Here is a 19,013-nt window from a genome sequence, read left to right as displayed (position 1 = left end):
GTCTGCAGAATTGCAAGCACAATTTCTCCTTTACACTCTAAATTCTCAATCAAACTTTTGCAAAACACTACATACATTCTCTACATTAGGCAACATTTAAAATCAAAATCGCTTGTGTTCCTTTGGAGAGCAGAGACAATCACAATGCCAAGCTATATGTACCAATTGGCAACACCCACTTTGACAGGTGTAAACACTAGTTGCTTAATTGTTCACTTAGAAATCAGAGACCACAGATGAGCTCTCCTGTTTTGGAGGAAAATGGAGGTCAATTGTAAAGCATGAGCTAGAAGTCAAGGAGTGAGAGTAAGAGAAGGAAGAGGTGGACAAGGACGAGGAAAGACAGTTGTCCCTAGGGCCATGATGGTTGACCATTTGCTACGAGGGAGGCTGGGCAGAGAGTTCAGCTAACCTGAGCCGCTAGGTTGCATTTTTCATCCGTACATTCAGAAATGAGAACCATTAAGTTACCTGCTATCTTCACTATGCTACTCCTCCGTATGTAGTTAGTAGTAGTGTGGTTACTAAGTGATTGTTGTCCAATGTTACAGTAATTTAATTTTAAGAGAAAATAAATTATTTTAGCTTACTGTAACTAATCAGTATCAGAAAGTACTATACTGTGAATTTACTATCATATCAGCACTGTGTAAACAACTGTGAAAAAAAATAAATGGTACAGTAGCCTACTTGAGTAATGGGCTACTTCGTTACATCCCACCACCACTAGTCCACACAGTATTTATTGCAATGAGGGTTAAACTGGGATTGACACAATATTTTCTCTGAGATATGAGGGAAATGGGAGAGAGGAGGAAGAAGGGAGGGGTGGGTGGATGGGTGGTTGGGTTGTATGGATGGGTGGAGGGGGAGGATTCCTCTAGTGGGAGGGGGGCGTGGTGCTGAATGAACAGCTCCTTGGCTCATAAAGTAATCAGAGAGCTTCTCTGCTCCGTCAGAGCGGCACAGCCATGAGCCAGCCGAGCTCCCCGTCCTCCAGACCCGCGCTGACACTTTGCCCGTCCCCCTAACACGCACCACGCCACCATGAAGAGGCAAAACGTGAGGACCCTCGCCCTCATTATCTGCACCTTCACCTACCTGATAGTCGGCGCCGCGATCTTCGACGCGCTGGAATCCCGAAAGGAGACGACCCAGAGGAGGGAGCTGCACCTGAGGAAAGCGGAGCTGCTCAAGACCTTCAACCTGTCCACGGAGGACTTTGACGAGCTGGAGAATGTGGTGCTGGAGCTCAAGCCGCACAAAGCCGGGATGCAATGGAAATTCGCCGGCTCGTTTTACTTCGCCATCACTGTGATCACCACCATTGGTAAGAGAGCATCACTGAAATCATGTCTGGGAACTTTGGCTTTCATTTTACTGTGAGAAAAAAGTTTAAAAATGTTTAATTTGAGGCAAGCTCTAGGACTGTAAACCCATATGAAATGCATTGTAGGTTACTGGTAGCCAAGCATGCTGAAACTGATTTACTGCAAGACTCTAAACCATAAAGGGAGTATTGTAGTAGATCCCACAAACATTTACAATAGGTAACATACTTATATGAACATTATATTATTTGAGTAATAGGTCAACCACAGATTGAGGATATTCAAAACTTAGTATTGCCTACTACAGGTGGGACACCACAAATCCCCTTCAATTAAGAACATGCAATTTCATTCAGATAGCCTAGAAACTAAGTTGATTAAATATTCACTAGTAAAAGTAGCAATACTGTGATATAAAATAACACGTAAAAGTCCTGCATTGAAAAAGCATTATATTAAAACAAAAGTAGTGTACTTGTAATGCAGAAAAATTGCAGCAGTGAGTGTTGATTAGAAACTGTAGCATATTTTGTTGTTTTAATGCTTATTCTTACTGTTGTATTTTGTCCACTTTCAGTTTTATATACATAGTTTAATCTGTAACAATGTATCTTCTTTTATAACGTCTAATTTTGTTTGTGTCAGATCTGAATCTGCAGAGAAACAAGCAATTATAGCTGCCAGATAAATGTATTCTAAGTGGAGTAGAAGTAGCTGCAAACTAGAATGATGTATAGTCTCGCATTGCCAGACCTTCCTCCACATGCTGCGGAGGAGGGTCTGGCTAGTCCACACAACATTTCAGAATTGCAGAAAAACGTACTCTGGTTTATTGGCATTTCTTTAAACCAATCACAATCATCTTGGGCAGCGCAATGACGGTGCCGCTGCAAAATAGCCTCGGGAAGGAACTTGTTTTGGTGTAATGTGTATACTTCAAAAGCTGTGTTAGTTGTGCAACAGAAAACTCAGATTGGACAGAAAGTCTAGCTAGCTGTATGGATTTACCATGCAGAGATCTGAGGAGCAGTTAACCATAGTCTTCGTAAATTCATCGGAGTTTAGAATGCCAACACGAAGAAAGTGGAAGCTAAAGGACATCCGGCCTAAAATGACATCCAGTGGAATTTCCAGCGGCACCTGAACAATCCCGGATGTGGAACGCTGTCAGTATAGACTAAATGATGTAGAGTAGAATGGAAATAATCAAATACGTCAAATATAGCAACAAGGATCAAACCCAGTAGGCTACTCAGCAGTGCCTACTTGCTGTGAGGCAGCAGTGCTAAGCAGTACTAAACCGCCTATGTTTTATACATAGAAAACATGCTTATAGTTATAGGATCTATCTATCTATCTATCTATCTATCTATCTATCTATCGATCTATCTATCTATCTATCTATCTATCTGATGGAGGAAATACCATCAAATGTCATATTATTTATAAACTCAGTATTAAGTACAACAGGTGAACCCTACAATAAATCCCCACAGCTGTATTTGAATAATATGGTCCTTACAACACTTGATATAACATCTTCTTAAACTTCCTTTCAAAAGGATTGTAGTATGATTATTATAGCCACAGCAAAGAAGGTTAAAAATACCATGAACTGAATATTACTGACAGGTTTTCACATCAGCATGAGGTGTTGGTGGCAGCTTAAAGCCCTATTACTGCAGTGTTGACATTGTGTGTATTGCTTCACGCCAACTGAGCAGAAAGGAGACCTTTTTTTAAACTGAACCCAGACAGTTTGTCATCAGAGCCTTTTATACTATACTATAGCAGTTCATTGAATTGTAGCATTGAAAAGGGGTTACATCAGAGTCAAATGTGAAGCCGCCAAGTGAAGGACTTTTAAGGACAAGCTTCTCTCCAAATATAAAATTCTGCTGCTCATAGCTAAATGTTGTTTTTAGAGAAGATGCTCCAGGAAACTTAAGGTTTGAGACATCCATTTGCCTCTTCTCTTGTGCTCTTACTCATTATCCCTGCTCCAAAAGGCCCTGCAACACCACAAGGCTCCCAGCTCTTTACTCACTTTATTACACAGCCTTTGCAATGAGTTTAATTTTAACTTTACTCAGCTCTTTGTATCTTTCTTATAGCTACAACTCCAAGCTTAACTGAGTCAGACATTTTAAATATTGAAAAAGTAAACCGAAAAAATGCATTGTTTACCTTTGGCTAACAGCGACCACTGTGGCCACAGGTCGTAATTACAGGCATTGAATTTGCCTTCATTTCTCTTAAATCAGTTGCTTTGAAGATGTCTGTGAGAGTTTTTTTTTTAAAAATGCTAGCATTAACTAACATTAGCCACTATATGATACTGGTCATTACAGACCAAGTGAGGCTGTAGTGGCAAAACACTTAAAGCGTAACTCTCGCCAAAATGCAACCTAGGGTCTTTTTGTGAATGTACCTGAGTCAAACTTTCATTTAAAAGCATATTTAGGACGGAAGCGCCACTTTTAAGATTTGCCGTATTCTTGTTTTTCGGTCAAATAGCCTTTTGAATGGGAGAGCTAGGGGCACTTTTATGATATCCTCAAAATAGCTATTTTTAAAACATGAAGAAGGCTCGACACAACATGAAACTTTGCTCGAAGTATGACCAGGGGCTCTACACATGAACTCGAGCATTGAGAACATTGTTTGTGTACACAGAGTTTACTAAAAAAGGTTTTGAGCAACTCACGTTAGCAGTTGTTGTTTACGCTATCCGCCATTTTAAAAAATAGGCGATCTCCGAATGCGAATGAACGGACTCCATAGGAGGAAATGTCATTCTTATATGAGGCTCCTTTTTCAACTACAAGGTCAATATTGTTTTTCACTAACGACAAAACAACAAATTATCCCTGCATTTATATGGAACTAAGCTTTAGGAGCTTTCCATCTTTACTCTCCACCCTCGACTATTTTTGACTGGCTCGATGGACGGCGACCGGAAAAACAACAGCTACAGTGAGTTGTTCAAAACCTTTCTTTTTAGTAAACTCTGTGTACACAAACAATGTTGTCAGTGCTGGAGTTCATGTGCAGAGACCCTGGTGATACTTGGAGAAAAGTTTCATGTTGTGTCGAGCCTTCTTAGTGTTTTAAAAATAGTGATTTTGATGCGATCATAGAAGTGCCCCTAGCACTTCCATTCAAAAGGCCATTTGACCGAAAAACGAAGATATGGTAAATCTTAAAAGTGGCGCTTCCGTCCTAAATATGCTTTTAAACGAAAGTTTGATTCGGGTACATTCATACGGAGCCCCCCTGGTCCCACTTTGTAAAAAAAATTAATTATAACTATCTCGTGGCCTCAAGATAGTATCTCGTGGCCTCAAGATAGTAACTCGTGGCATCGAGATACGTATCTCGTGGCCTCGAGATAGTATCTCGTGGCCTCGAGATAGTAACTCGTGGCCTCGAGATACGTATCTCGTGGCCTCAAGGTAAGTGTTTATAAAAGGAGAATGCACAATGGAGCAGCTTTTCTCCCCAAAGCAGGGAGTGCAGAGAGTTTCTCCTAAAACCCAACCTCCGCCATCCCGTTATTGTGGCGCGTCCCCCGCGGCCGTCTCTCGGCGCGTAAGGCGCCCTTTCCCCGTTATGTTTCTCCAAACCCAACCTTCGCCATCCCGTTATTGTGGCGGGTCCCCCGCGGCCGTCTCCCGGCGCGTAAGGCGCCCTTTCCACATTATGTTTCTCCAAACCCAACCTCCACCATCCCGTTATTGTGGCGGGTCCCCCGCGGCCGTGAGACTGCATATCCATAGTCCTTTATAATTCTTCTTCATATTTTATAGCCTATATTTATACTTTTTACATGTATATACTTGTTTATTTACCAACTCTGTTATTATTTATATTCCTTTAAATGTCTTGATGCACTCTCTGCTTTGGGGAGAAAAGCTGCTCCATTGTGCATTCTCCTTTTATATACACTTATCTTGAGGCCACGAGTTACTATCTTGAGGCCACGAGATAGCTATCTTGAGGCCACGAGTTACTATCTTGAGGCCACGAGATAGCTATCTTGAGGCCACGAGATACTATCTTGAGGCCACGAGATAGCTATCTTGAGGCCACGAGTTACTATCTTGAGGCCACGAGATAGCTATCTTGAGGCCACGAGATAGCTATCTTGAGGCCACGAGATACTATCTTGAGGCCACGAGATACTATCTTGAGGCCACGAGATAGCTATCTTGAGGCCACGAGTTACTATCTTGAGGCCACGAGATACTATCTTGAGGCCACGAGATAGTTATAATTAATTTTTTTTGACAAAGTGGGACCAGGGGGTACATTCACAAAAAGACCCTAGGTTGCATTTTGGCGAGAGTTACGCTTTAAGTGTATTGAATTGAGAAATGTCTTGCGTTTTATTTTTAAATTCAACTTTTTCATTTGTAAGAGGGAGATCGAATTTTTGTTATTCTCATCAAAGTCAGACAGTCTCATTTTGGCATCTTCTTTTCATCTGTCCTTATCACCACCTCCTATCGGAGCCTTCCTCCATGTGTTTAGTGACCGGGCAGTTGTCAGTAGTGACCTGTGACTTGTAACCCTATCAGATGCAGGCGACTAATTGCACACAAACCCTACCCCGGGTGTCTGTAACCTCATTCTGTAATTGTGAGCCCTGAGGCTGCTACAAACACAGTGATTGGCTTTTCAGCCTGCCATTAAGTATTAATGACAACACCAGACCCTTGCTGTTCCGCTGGCCTCCTGGCACACAACATTAACGCTGTAGATGTAGATGCCATGGCTTACAGTAAAGTCCAAATGCTGAGCCACAATACAAGGGTGTAACATCTTATTTGCTAAGCTTTTATTTGAAGTTAAATCTGAGTTTAAAAAAGTATGATAAAAGAGAGGCTAAAACTATTTATGTTACCAACCGAAGTATCAGAATAGACGTGAACATCTTCTTTCCTGTCCTCCAAAACAGGACACCCCCAAGGACCAGAGTGTTTTAGTTGATGTGAAAACATAACCTGATGTTACCAGTATGAAAAACAAAGTAAAAGAGGCAATGAGTCAGTCCAAATGCCACTATTTAGAAATGTATTGTATATACAAACACACACATCCAGAGGAATGACATCTTGTCATTGTCAAGTCAGTGTATGTGACCGCAGCACTCACCGCCCAGGCTGCAGTTCAAGGTCATCTATACCAAATATGACAAATGCAAAACATGAAAACACTGTTTAACAAATAAGACATGGCTCATATCCTCTGTGTCATCATCTCATTTCAGAAACAGACCGAACAGCGTTTATTTGAACTACTTTCTTGCAAAGAGTCTTTACAGAAACTGTTGCAGTGCATATACAGTACTGTACATTGGATGGTTACGCTCATAACGCTCGGTGCCAATGCAAGATATAGTGTGGCCTTTTTGTAGTGAGGCAGAAAGTAAGGGTGTAGCAAGCAGGGTGGTGGATAGCAGGTGTATCATGTCTAACTTAGGATAAAAAAACCTGCGATTAACGTTCAGATTTTTTTGTAACCGTAACTATACATTTGCCATACCTCTAGTTACCTTACTTACCCGTACCATACCTTGACAATACATTTTTTTTTACTACAGTAGAAACACAATCTTTCACTTAGCGTAACTGTACCATGGATGCCATTTGCAGAAAACAAATTGTCCAGTACTGATATTTCTGTTTGTTTTTTACTCAAGTTAACTTAAAGGGTTGCTTCACCCAAATTTTAAAAGGAAAATATCTTGGTTATCTCCACTGGTGTCTAACCAAGGTTTCATTTACTTTGTCGAGGTCTTTAAATATGTCTTTTGATTTCTGCCCAATTCAATGGAGTTAAATGGGATTTTGTTTGTGGCAATTTTCAGTGGAACAACTTTCTAATCCCTTTTACCAAAAATTGTTTCTGGGGATTATCCAGACCAATGAGAACACTATTTATGGAAAGACATGTTAATGTTGATTTTAGTCATTTTTTTTATGAAATGTACCTATTTATTTTCACCAGAAGTAAGAGACAATGTTTCTTTATAATTTGGGTGGACTGACCCTTTGACGTCTAACTAATCTTTCAAGTTGTGGAATAGGAATATTACAAAAAATACACTCCGCCTATAATGTTTTGTCTAATATCTAATCTCTGAAGTCATTAACCTTTTCCTAGGCTCATAAATAAAGCGTTTTTTAGAAAGGACCCTTTTAAAGTAACCATATGGTTGTAGTTAGAAAAAAGAATCTTTCATGGATTTTAATGATTGTGAATCACCTCTTGTTAAATAGTTTTTGTTCAAAGATCAATTGGCCGTGTGCCTCTTGCAGATTGGTTAGACATGAGCTCAGTGTTTCGATTGAAGGGCATTTGTAGTCTGTGACACCATAATTGTAGAACGAGGAAGTGAATACAAATGCATTCAGGGCATGCAATCTGTACGAGTCGCTGTAATCCCAGCATAGAGCATCCAGTCAGTGGTTAAGCCTTGGACTCTATGAGGGAAATTTGCTGGTTGGGTTGCAGGCAACTCTCCTCCATCACATTAAATGTGGCTTGGATCAGAGAGCTGAAGCCCTTCCAGCTCTAGTTTAGTTGCTCCGTCACCAGCAGTGCCTCAGTTGTTGATGTATTGGGAGTCTACCAAGTGTGGAAGTACATTAGTATGTGAATGTGAAGCAGGCTGTCGCTGAAAAAGAGCCGCAAATCCTCTCTGGGTCAGTGCATGTGATGTTTCTATATGTGGACTCACAATAAATAAAATATCATAATTTTCCCGTTGCCACCACTGATGTAGGCAAATGAATTCATCTTCAGCTGTTGCGTAATTAGAGGTCACATCCTGAATTATTAATGGTAATTACTTGCATTAGTAACATTATTATTCATTCAGCTTAAGAGGTTAGTGCAGTAAGTGGTTGGGTGCACAAAGAATATAACTCCTAACAGCTATTCCACATGGGCTCCATCGTTAGACAGACTGAGGGAAATGGATACTTCAGCACTTCTCAGAGGAGAGCTGGTGGAGCGTCTGTTCAAGGTGACAATACAATAAATGTACAGCTGTATTGCACTCAGTTACCTGGTGATATATTGGGATCAGTTTAATCAGGAGATATTTCATTTTCAGTGAACAATCAATTTATATTTAAGTGCATGATAAAAAAAGAATTTGAGAAGAGTCTTTGGTGTTTAGACCCCATAGTGACCTGGTATATTTAGGGGGGTAGTGATGCCGTGATCATTTCAGGATAATCCTAGACACTGGTGGTGGTGGTGGTGGTGAATAGAGTTGCTGAAGACCTGGATGATGGAATGTGGAGCAGGACTGGGCGCTGATATGATGAAGACTGCAGGTGACGGATTGGAGGAGGGACGCATCTGTTTGTATTAAAATAATATAATTGACAGTAGCAGAGAGGAGAACGGATTTTACAGTTTGACAGCAAGGATATGATTGGCTAAGAGAGATCGTGGCAAAATCTGGTTGGACTACTTAGAGTGAACGCCCACATGGTAGAAGTCGGAGAGAGATGAGAATGAATGAGAGAATAAAGGGAGTGATTGAACTTTGACTAAGTTTCATTAAGATGATAGAGGCTTTTATGGCTCTGTATGAAGGTATGGGGTTAAAGTGCTTTTTGGTTTTGGATCATCAAAAGCTTTTATTTTAACATATACAAACTATAGAAAATAGCTCAAACGTGCTTCGGTTACTGTGCGCTGTTGCTTTCATCAAGTATAATCACATCAGACAGAATGAAGAGCTTTCTTAGACTTTTTTTATTTGTCTATAACCTGGATAGATTGGAACAAAATCTTGTACATATATTCATGGTTCCAGCACGATGAATCCTCCTGACTTTGGTGATCCTCAGACTTTTCCTATAGCGCCACCATGAGGTTCACATTTTTGGTTCAGAGTGAAATGTCTCAACAGCTAGACAGCTATCCATGAAATTCGGTACAGACATCCATGTCCACCACAGGATGAATTTTAATAACTTTGGTAATACTTTTAAAGTTTTTTTTTATCCAGCGCCATCATCAGGTCAAAAGTTCAGTGTGTCAAACTTTCGTTTATGATCAAAAACCTGTGACACTAATGACATTCCGATCATCGTATCGACTACATTTTTGGTTTTGTAATAGTATGGCAAATAACAGAGATGGTAAACTTGCTCACAATTATACCTGCTAAACATCAGCATGTTGCCATGCTAGCGTTATCATTTAGCTCAAAGCACCGCTGTGAGTAAATACAGCCACACAGAGCCGCTAACACAACTTCAGACTTTATGTTCCCTGGGCAGTTTGTTGTGGTGCTCCATGATGAAGACCAGAGCTCAGCTACTCATTGAAGTTATGTTGATTTGAACGAGCCAAGAAATAGTGTAGAGGATTTTGATTGTTTTTTTCTTTCATGGAACTTTAATATCAGCAGCCCTCTCACAGTCACACACTAAAAACTCATACTTCAAATTGATAAAAAAAGAAGTGAAAAATCACAGCGTGAAAATGCTTCACGCAGTCTATCTGTAATGAATCAACTGAGAATCAATGGTTCATAATCAACCAGAGCCGTTTCAGTTTACAGTGTAATTGGGGGGGGGGGGGGAATTGATCCGGGCCCTGCTGTGTAGCTGCTGCTGTGTTTACGTGATTTGGGAGATATGGTAACTGTAACTCTCCCTGATGCTTGCATAATAGGGCCCTAAATTAAAATTACCTTGCATAACCCAGTGTCGTGCTCTGTAGTCAGGTGTTGCCCTCCTCACTCATCATGCAGACGCACTGAGATGTAATGTGACATAAACATAGAGCTGTTTGCAAAAAAAACACGAAAGAAAAGAAAGACGGCTCTGTGGTAATTTCTGAAATTACACAACAGACTTTAAACAGGTTTCAAGGTCCCAAAGGTCACAGGACAAAATGTGCATGACATATAGGTGCATGTTAGCAAGAGCACTGGACAGTGGGCTGTCTTTGAGTCAGGTCTGTCAACTTGAAGAGCTGAAAGGATGACTGTTTGATTGACTCTTTGTTTGATTCGCCCCCCTTAATGCAATGGCTGTGTCACTAAAGCCGTTTTCACATATGAACTCCGGACTATGTCCAAGGAATCCGGTCCCGACATATTCCGGAGTTTCTCTCTCACACATGTAGCACACAACAGGAGATTGTCCGTGTCAGACGCATTCTCACTTACTGGAAATACTCCGTTTGATTTAGACAAGGGGTGGCGCCTGAACAGAGTGTGCCATAGGAAGGACATGACGCAGATTACACTGTCACCGAGCTGTTCATAACATGGTCATAAACAACCAAGTCTCTTGCCGTTGAATTTGTCTGATTTCGGCGTTTTTAGTTTGGGTGTTTTTACCCACAGAAGTTACAGAATCTTCTCTCTCCAGTTAGACATTTTCATTGCAGTCTTCAATGTAAATCGCCCTCCTTCTTCACCCTTGATTGTTTGTTTTCTTCCGGTTTTTGGCGAGCTGATGTCATCAGCACAGCCACTCGCTCACTGTGAATTTGTTGCAATCGGTGATGACACAGTTTGTAACAGGGAGCTGGCAGGGTTAACATCATTTGTTGTTCGATTCGACTGATTCGGACATACAATGAAACTCACAATCGGACTCGCAACGGCTTTGCCGGATAATGTCTAGATAATTTTCAGTGTAGTGTCTTAAGGTTACATGAAGATCACAAACTTCAAAACAAAGACAGCTTTACGTGTGAAGAAGAGAAGTCTTGTGATACTCTGTTATGACTACTCACTTTTTCTGTGTTTGGCCTTTGACACCAAAATACAATATGTTATGTAATAGTTGTAGCAGTTCAAAGATTGGACGGTTTAGAGCTGACTGTTGAAACAGCGAAAAAATAATAATCAATGTTTTGATGTGGTACTATTAATTTCTGACGGACTTATGATGAAGACTGTTGGTTTGCTCTCATAACCAAAGTCTGTGATATGTAAAACACATGCTGTACATGCTGAAGTGTTAGCTTAGCAACTATAAGTAGTAGTGGCACAGATATAAATTTGTCCCTTCATCATGTAGGCCTATTGGTTAAGATTACCAACTGGCCCAAATCCCAGAAACTGGGTGTAGTTCTTTTTGTTGACCCCTAAAATCAGACATTTCTTGGACAAAAAGCTTTTCAGATACCCACCTGTATAGGCTGGCATTTGTACACCTCCTTACTGCAATGGTTTGACAAAGTGTTTGACCATTCCTTGAAATTCCTGTTGTATTTATTGGCATTGTTGGCATTTACCTGTGAGGTACATTGTAACTCTGGTTTTGAAAGATGCTCTAGAAATGATTTGCGTATACATGGGGACAAACAAGGAGGTGTCTATAGAAGAAAAGCTCTTGCTGTAACATGATGTTGTGGAGGAAATAAAGGAAATTCTTGGCTAATACAATTAATAAAAAAACTGATTCTGTGAAGCTCTTCTGTTCTTATAATGGTAACTTTGTTGATTTGTTTGTTAGAAGTTCACCAAAGTTTCTGAGTTTACTAAGTGGACCTTAATGGGCAACAAACTTTAATGGAGACAGCAGCGCTCCAGTAAAGTGGATTTTAATGGGATCTTTGTTTTTGTAATCATAATTATTGTACTGAAGTTGGTGAATAGGGTAAATATTACAGAGCCACCAGGGAGAATAAAACACAGACACCTCCATAAGTCAACAGTTTTACAAATAATTAGACTCAAAGCAAACAAATCCCTGTCAGAGTGTTTAATGGATTTTGCATGTTATTTCCAGTACTTGCAACATACAAAAGCACCTTAACAATAATGCTTAGATTTTAGCATCAAAGGCCCCAATTTCACTGAGCTGTGGGTACAAAGTGAGTGTACAGGGAGAAACATCCTCAGCTATTATTGGCTGAGAGAGCTTGTTGCTGTTCTGGATCTGAAGGACTAACGTCTGAGAAAGTTGACAGAAGTGACTCTCATTGCTGCTGCTGCTGCTCCGTTCACATGACCAGCGAATGTTTACCTATTGTACGTCTGCTTTATGCTCCACTGCCTCAATGGAAAGTTGAGTGCTTGCCTGACTCACTAAACAAAACATGACTTTGTATTTATTAGACTTCACAATCCAGCGGGAGCTGACTAGAGTTTAACCAAATAAAATAGTATACAGTAGTGAGATCTGAATCTTGTTCACTTGAAGGTCCCTACTGATTCTCTTCCAGAGTCTAAATATACAGCACAGCAACGTGTAAAGTCTCTGATATACTGTGGCAACCTGACTCCTGTGAGGTTTATTTGATCAGAAATGATAACTCTCTCCTTTGTTTTTCTCTGAATAGAAGAATGCTTCTAATCTCATGTCCTGGGATATTTAATTATGCGGCTCTCTACAACCCAGAGCTTTTAGTAAGGACTGGACACAGCCGCTCAATTAATGTCTTAATCTTCCTGTTGGAACTTTGAGATTAACTGAAATGTATCCCAGCACTCCAGACACTAAATGTGTTACAGCTACATTAACACTGTAATTGTGTGGAGAAAATGTACTCTCTCAGTTTATATGACAAAACTTGTAGAATTACATATTTTAAAGGATAATTGAGGTTTTAGGATTCTATATTTGTTGTCAACGAACCCAATGAAAAGGGCAAAACCAACAACGTGTTAGTCCGTCAGTATTTTTCTGACTTCTCTACCTTGTCTGTAGTACTCAACTGCAAGCACATTTGGTTCTTCGTGAAGATATAAATCTTTAAAAAATGAGTCACAAATATCGTTAAGAAAAGAGCTGGGCATTGATTAAAACTGCAGTAAATAGGGCTTTTGTTTGGGGACTATATTCAGCAGCGGTTTAACACACATTTGGTGCTCTAGTTAATATTTAGAGCAGCAGGACAGTGTATATCGGATTAACTCCAAATAAAGTACAGTGCCCATGTTTATAGGAACATGTTTTTATATTGTTTGGACAACAAAGAAGCTATATGGCACAGAAGAAGATATACACAGACAACACTTCTTAGGAGGATCAATTTCATTTTTGTTATAGTCTTTTCATCAGACTGATTCTTTAATATTGAATATTACATGCTGGAAGAGTATTTAAGTATTTCCATAGTTTATATTTGTGTGCATATCATTTGAAAAACAATGAGCTCAATCCAAACCTTTTTTCTGTAATCAGTAACAAAGATTATCAGTATACCAAGCGCTGACTGACTGAGACACAAAGGAAAATTAGATATGTAATGTGTTTTGTAGAGTATATGGACTGGCTATGAAAGTGTCATAAGGGCTGTCTCTTGAGCACGGCTGTGTCACTGTGTTTCTCCTCTCTTGACCTGAAAAGGAAAGGTATTGAAAACTTGTTCTGTGTGCAGACAGTTCAGCTGGGATGTGATTCCAGGAACAATGCTGGAAACAAGGCTGTGGCTATTGTGGCTCTTTGCTTTTAGTACGCTGCAGAGAGAGAGGCTTTACAGGAAAAGTTTGGGATTATATTAACCTTCTCTACAGTCAGTGTTGCCAGATTGGAAGGTTTTCCACCCAAACAAGATACTTTTTATTTTATTTGGCAGCTTGTGATAATTTGGGCTTCTTTTTGGGGCGGTTTTCACCAATGAAAGGTAGACTTCATTCTATTGATTGGCAGCTCCTCTCCTATAATTGAGCCCATTCAGATACTACTACTTTGCTCTGAAAGCTCCGCAAAATGGCCCCGATCTCCTAGTCCAGACATTTAATATTCTATTCTACTCCAGGGTGTCGCCTCCTCCCATTGGTTGGTTGGGGCCAGCATCCATTGGCCCTTTGCTCCAGCGCAATCCTGGTCCAATGGCTTCTTCAGCCACCCTCTGAAGGAGGAGTGTGCCTATAAACATATGTCGTTTGTGCAATAAAGTATCAGAATGAAAGTTTGATTCTTCTTTATTAACGTCCACAGTCTAACAGAGAGCATCTACATGCATGGAGTTCCCACTGTACAAAAAACATTCTATTCCCGAAGTCCATCCCACAAGACCCACTCATAGTACGGTAACATTTAAGGGTCAAAACAGTTAAACAGTACCACTATCTACATCCCCCTTCTTTATCTGTGGCTCCTGAACATGAGAAACATAGAATCACATACTTCTGCACTAATAGCAGTTTTATAATAGAAATGCAAATATGATCTGGTTTACATAAAAATTAACTCTGAGTGTCCCACAACTAAATGCATTGTCAACAGAATGAAACATTATGCAGATCTCATAGAACAAAGTATTATTTCTGACATTTTTGATTCAATAGACTTAAGCAGCTAGTTCAGTTCACATATTTTGTATTTGGCCTAGCGACTCTGCCAGACCTAGTGAGATACACAGAAGTGGCGGCTTGAACTGGGTTCTTGGCCTGCGGTTCTACGTGTTGCTGGGATACACTGGTGGGAGACTTTTCTGGACTTAGTTGTCTGTGACACTGTTCTGATGGTGTTTGTTCAGTTCTTTCAGTCCATTGTATTTTGTCCATGTCTGCATTGGGTGTGTATCCTGTTGTGTTCATTTCATCAGTGTATGTGGTGCTCTTTGGAGGCTGTGGCTCCATCACTGGCAGGCTCTGGCGTCAGTTACGCCTGTATTCCTTCCCTTCAGAATCTACCACATATGAGCGTGGCTCATCACACTTTCGCTGCAGTCTTACCACTTGGTTTGGTGCCTGGGGGCGTAGTGGTTTGCTGGTCTTGTCGTAGTAGTGTTTTTGTGTCCGCTGCTTCGTTGTTAATTGTGCTTTGATGCTGGTCGGGATTCTTGCAGCTGGTTTCAGCAATTGCTTGCAGATGGGCAGAATAGTTTGAGTGCGACAGGACAACAGCCTTTGTGCAGATGAACCCAGGGTGTTGTCTCGGGGCGTGTTTTGTATGCCAAGCAGATTCGGGTAGAATTCTGTCCCGTCTCTCTCTGTGGTCTCTAACAGTTTCGTTGCACTCTGTACAGCCCTCTCACAGAGGTCATTGGACTGTGGATACTCAGGACTGCTCGTCACATGCTGAAAATCCCAAGATCGGACAAAGTCATGGAAGGCCTGGCTAGTATACTGGGTGCCATTGTCGGAGTACAACTTCTGTGGTATGCAGTGGACTGAGAAGTGACGCTTTAGCTTATTGATGACTGTCAGTGATGACAGGCTGCTGAGCCGGTCAATTTCAAACCACCCAGAGTATGAATCAACAAGCACCAGGTAATGGTGATTCTTCCATTCAAATATGTCTGTGGCGACAAGAGACCAGGGCAGGCCCGGGACTGTGTGCAGTTTTAGCGGCTCTTTTTGCTGGTGGGGCCTCAGGCTGTTACAGACGCCGCATGCCATAATGACAGCCTGAATGTCCTCATTTATTGATGGCCAGAAACACTTTCCCTCGCCCTTCTCTTCGTGGATTCAACTCCTGGGTGTCCCATGTGTAGCACCTTCAGATGTTCAGGCACAACTGCCGTGTTTCCTTTCATGATGACCCTGTCTTCGACGGTGAGTTCATCACGGTCTCTTTCCAGGTGCTGTGACCTCTGCCTCCAAGGCACCTAACCCTAACCATAACCATAACCATTGCCTAATTGACTTCAAGGCAGCACTGCGACCGTTGACTTCAAGGCACCTAACCTTAACCCTAACCCCGACCTTTTATTCAAAGTTTTAATCTCCTGCTGTCTGTCCTGTCCAGTGGTTCTTTTAACCTGTTTTTAATATCTGGCTGTCTTTTAAACAGCTTTTTTGTATAACCGAACCCAGCTTTTTTAAGGAGTTTGGTGGTTCCAGTGGTCCTCTTGTGCCCATGCCCCTTGCAGCGCCCATCATGGGCATTGCGTTTTAGCCCAAACCTAACCATAACCAGTGCCTTCCAGGCAGCACTGCCTGGAAGGAGCTGTTGGGGGCAAAAAACACCAATAAACCTAAAAAGCGCTGAAGAGCTGGCTTGTCCTCTGGGGGTGGTATTTCACTGATTGCTTTTATTTTTTTAGGGTCTGCTTTTAGTCCTTTATCTGTGAATGTGTGCCCAACATAGCTCACCTCGTTGAGTCCAAACTTGCATTCGCTTGAATTCAGTCTCAGTTTTACCTGTCTGGCACGATCCAGTACCATTTTTAGGTTTCTTTCATGCTCATCAGGATCTTTGCCACTGATGATGATGTCGTCCACGATTGTAGGACATGGATATCCTGCAAAGATTTTATTTTGTTTTATTTTTTTATTTAATTCTGAACGGCATCTTTAGGAACTTAAATCGGCTGTACGGAGTTGTGAATGTTGTGCGGAGAGATGAGGCCTCATCCAGTCTGACTTGCCAGAAGGAGCTTTTGGCATCAAGGCCGGAAAAGATAGTGGCACCTGACATCTGAGTGGCAACCTCCTCCAACATGGGGTGGTGGGGGCGCATGAGGGCCTTGTTTAGGTTTCTGGGGTTTATGCAGATGCACAAGTCACCCGTCTCGTTATGTGTGGCCACCAAATTTGAATTTCTGTGGGCTCATCCACAGGTTCAATTACTCCCAGAGTTTGCATTCTTTGGCGCTCTTGTTCCACTTTTTTTTGCATGGCAGCTGGGATAAGACGTGGAGGGCTGACGACCGGTGTTATTTCTGGATCTACCTTCATTGAGTATGTTACAGGTAAGTCATCGACTTCATCTTTGAATAGGTCTACATATTCCTGAAACATTTTCTGTGACGGGGTGTGATCCTTTACACAGTCTAGGTGGAATGCCTCACTGCTGAAGGTGACCAGCTTCATCTCTAGGCTGTCCTGTAGGCCAAGAATGGAGTGAACATTTTTGCTATGTTTTTCTGTGAGTTCACTAATTTGGCAAATGTGTATTGCTTTGGACAGTGTTAGCAGTGTGCGTCTGACACTGTCGCTACTTATTCCACAGACCAGTCTGTCTCTTATCAGTTTGTTTTCCAATGCACCGAAATTGCAGTTTTTAGCCTGATTTCTCAATGTACTCACTATGCCTCGATGGTTTTGCCAGGTTTTTGATGTCTGGTGCTGAAGTTGTGCCTCTCCATTATCACGTTTATTTTAGGGTTGCATATTTCTTTAAACTTCCTTTTAAGACACTCGGGGTCCTCTCTGGATTCCGCTGGAGTGACGATGTTGTCATCTGCTCCTAGTACTGCGGGCGCATAGGTGAATGACCGCTCCCTCTCTATAGCCTCTGGTCCTGCGAGGTTAAGGAGTATATAAGCTCTGGTTCGGGCAGGTTTATCACTGTGTGCGGCAGCAATGAAAATATCGTATTCTCGTTCAAATTTGCGCCAATGCTCTGCCATGTTCTCGTCAAAAACGAGAGGGTCCGGATGTCTGAATCCATCTGCCATTTTGGTGTTGTCGCTTACCGCGGTCGAAACTTCAAACGTTAACGTTGGCTACTTCCTAGAGACAAAGTTGTCCGAACAATGTGTCTGGGATATCCCACTCCTGACACCATGTCGTTTGGCAACCCCCTCAGGATTTGGCCACATTCCCTTGTCTCTGAGAGTGGCTGTTTGAGGGTGTTTTCACACCGACAGCCTTTAGTTCAGTTGAGTCGAACTAGAGTTTGTTTGCCCCGCTGGTGCGGTTCGTTTGGGCAGGTGAGAATGCGGCAATCGAACTCTGGTGCGCATCAAAAGCGGACCAAACAAGCGTACCGAGACCTGCTTGAAGAGGTCTTGGTACGCTTTCATTCGAACTCTGGAGCGGTTCGTTTGTGGTGAGAACGTGATCCGTACTCAAACCGCACCAACTATATGTACTCCGTAAGTCTGAGCTAATGTCTCCTGTAGTCAGGTGTGTTTAGCAATCTGCAATGCAGAAGAGCAGCAAACTGTAGCAGCTTGCAGTGTTTCTATTACAGAAATAGACTGTAGTCAAGCTTCCCGTCCGTCACTCGTATCTGCGTGGTCAAACCAGCTGCCGCTAAAATTGGAGACAGACGCCGGCAGAGCAGAGCGAAGTCTCGGTGACCAGAGCAGACGTAGTCACGTCTCTTGCGAAACAATGTCTGATAATTTTAATGGAATGAGCTGGTTTGACGGTTTGACCACTAGACCAGAACACAGGACCTTCTTCCTGTATTTACTTTCTTGCTCCCGCCCCCAGACATATCCGACCAATAAGAGGGCTGGATGTTCTTGCCTGATTTGTAATGACGCATTTTGGTACGCTTGGATTTTTCCAGGTGTGAAACCAGACCAAACCGACCGAGGGCAAATCGCTCCAAGTTTACTAACTCACCAACTGATTCGGCCCAAAGCAAACTAACTACAGGTGTGAAAACGCCCTGACTTTGTTACACATCTGGACTCAATACTGCAGTCAAAACTGAACACATACCATTATATTTAAAAGTAATTATAACTGCTTGATTATAATACATATAGAAAGTCATTTTAATTGATTGCTTTTAATCAGGGCCTTGGTGTATCCTTGTTTTGTTTAATTTAGGCACGTCACTTAGTATGTTAACTTTTATTTAGTTTGTTAGAGTAATTGTAAATCATACAGTGTCACAGAGTTATACTCCGTAACCGTTATACTGCTTTTTTTTTCTGCCACACGGCATTATTTTGTCATTTATTACGTGCCATTTTGCAACACAGTAATACAGCAGAGACCTCATTTATTGATACATTTCAATATCGATCCAGCTTAACGTTACTACAATGTGCTGGTTG

At 41.6% G+C, this 19,013-nt stretch overlaps 1 protein-coding gene across 1 annotated transcript in view; it reads left to right on the top strand.

The window, feature by feature from the left end:
* Nucleotides 1-262: 262 nt before the first annotated feature.
* kcnk3a (potassium channel, subfamily K, member 3a) overlaps nucleotides 263-19,013 on the top strand; it is a 40,877-nt gene continuing 22,126 nt past the window's right edge. Inside the window, exons 1-2 of the mRNA XM_031322551.2 lie at nucleotides 263-462; nucleotides 960-1,330. Of these exons, the coding sequence (XP_031178411.1) occupies nucleotides 1,048-1,330 (283 nt within the window). The 5' untranslated portion in view covers nucleotides 263-462; nucleotides 960-1,047. The remainder of the gene's footprint in view (nucleotides 463-959; nucleotides 1,331-19,013) is intronic.

Source organism: Sander lucioperca, chromosome 19 (genome assembly GCF_008315115.2).
Source record: "Sander lucioperca isolate FBNREF2018 chromosome 19, SLUC_FBN_1.2, whole genome shotgun sequence".
In the NCBI taxonomy this organism is placed as follows: Eukaryota; Metazoa; Chordata; class Actinopteri; order Perciformes; family Percidae; genus Sander; species Sander lucioperca.
Note: the sequence above shows the minus strand (reverse complement) of the source record. Positions and strands in the feature narration are given on the sequence as shown.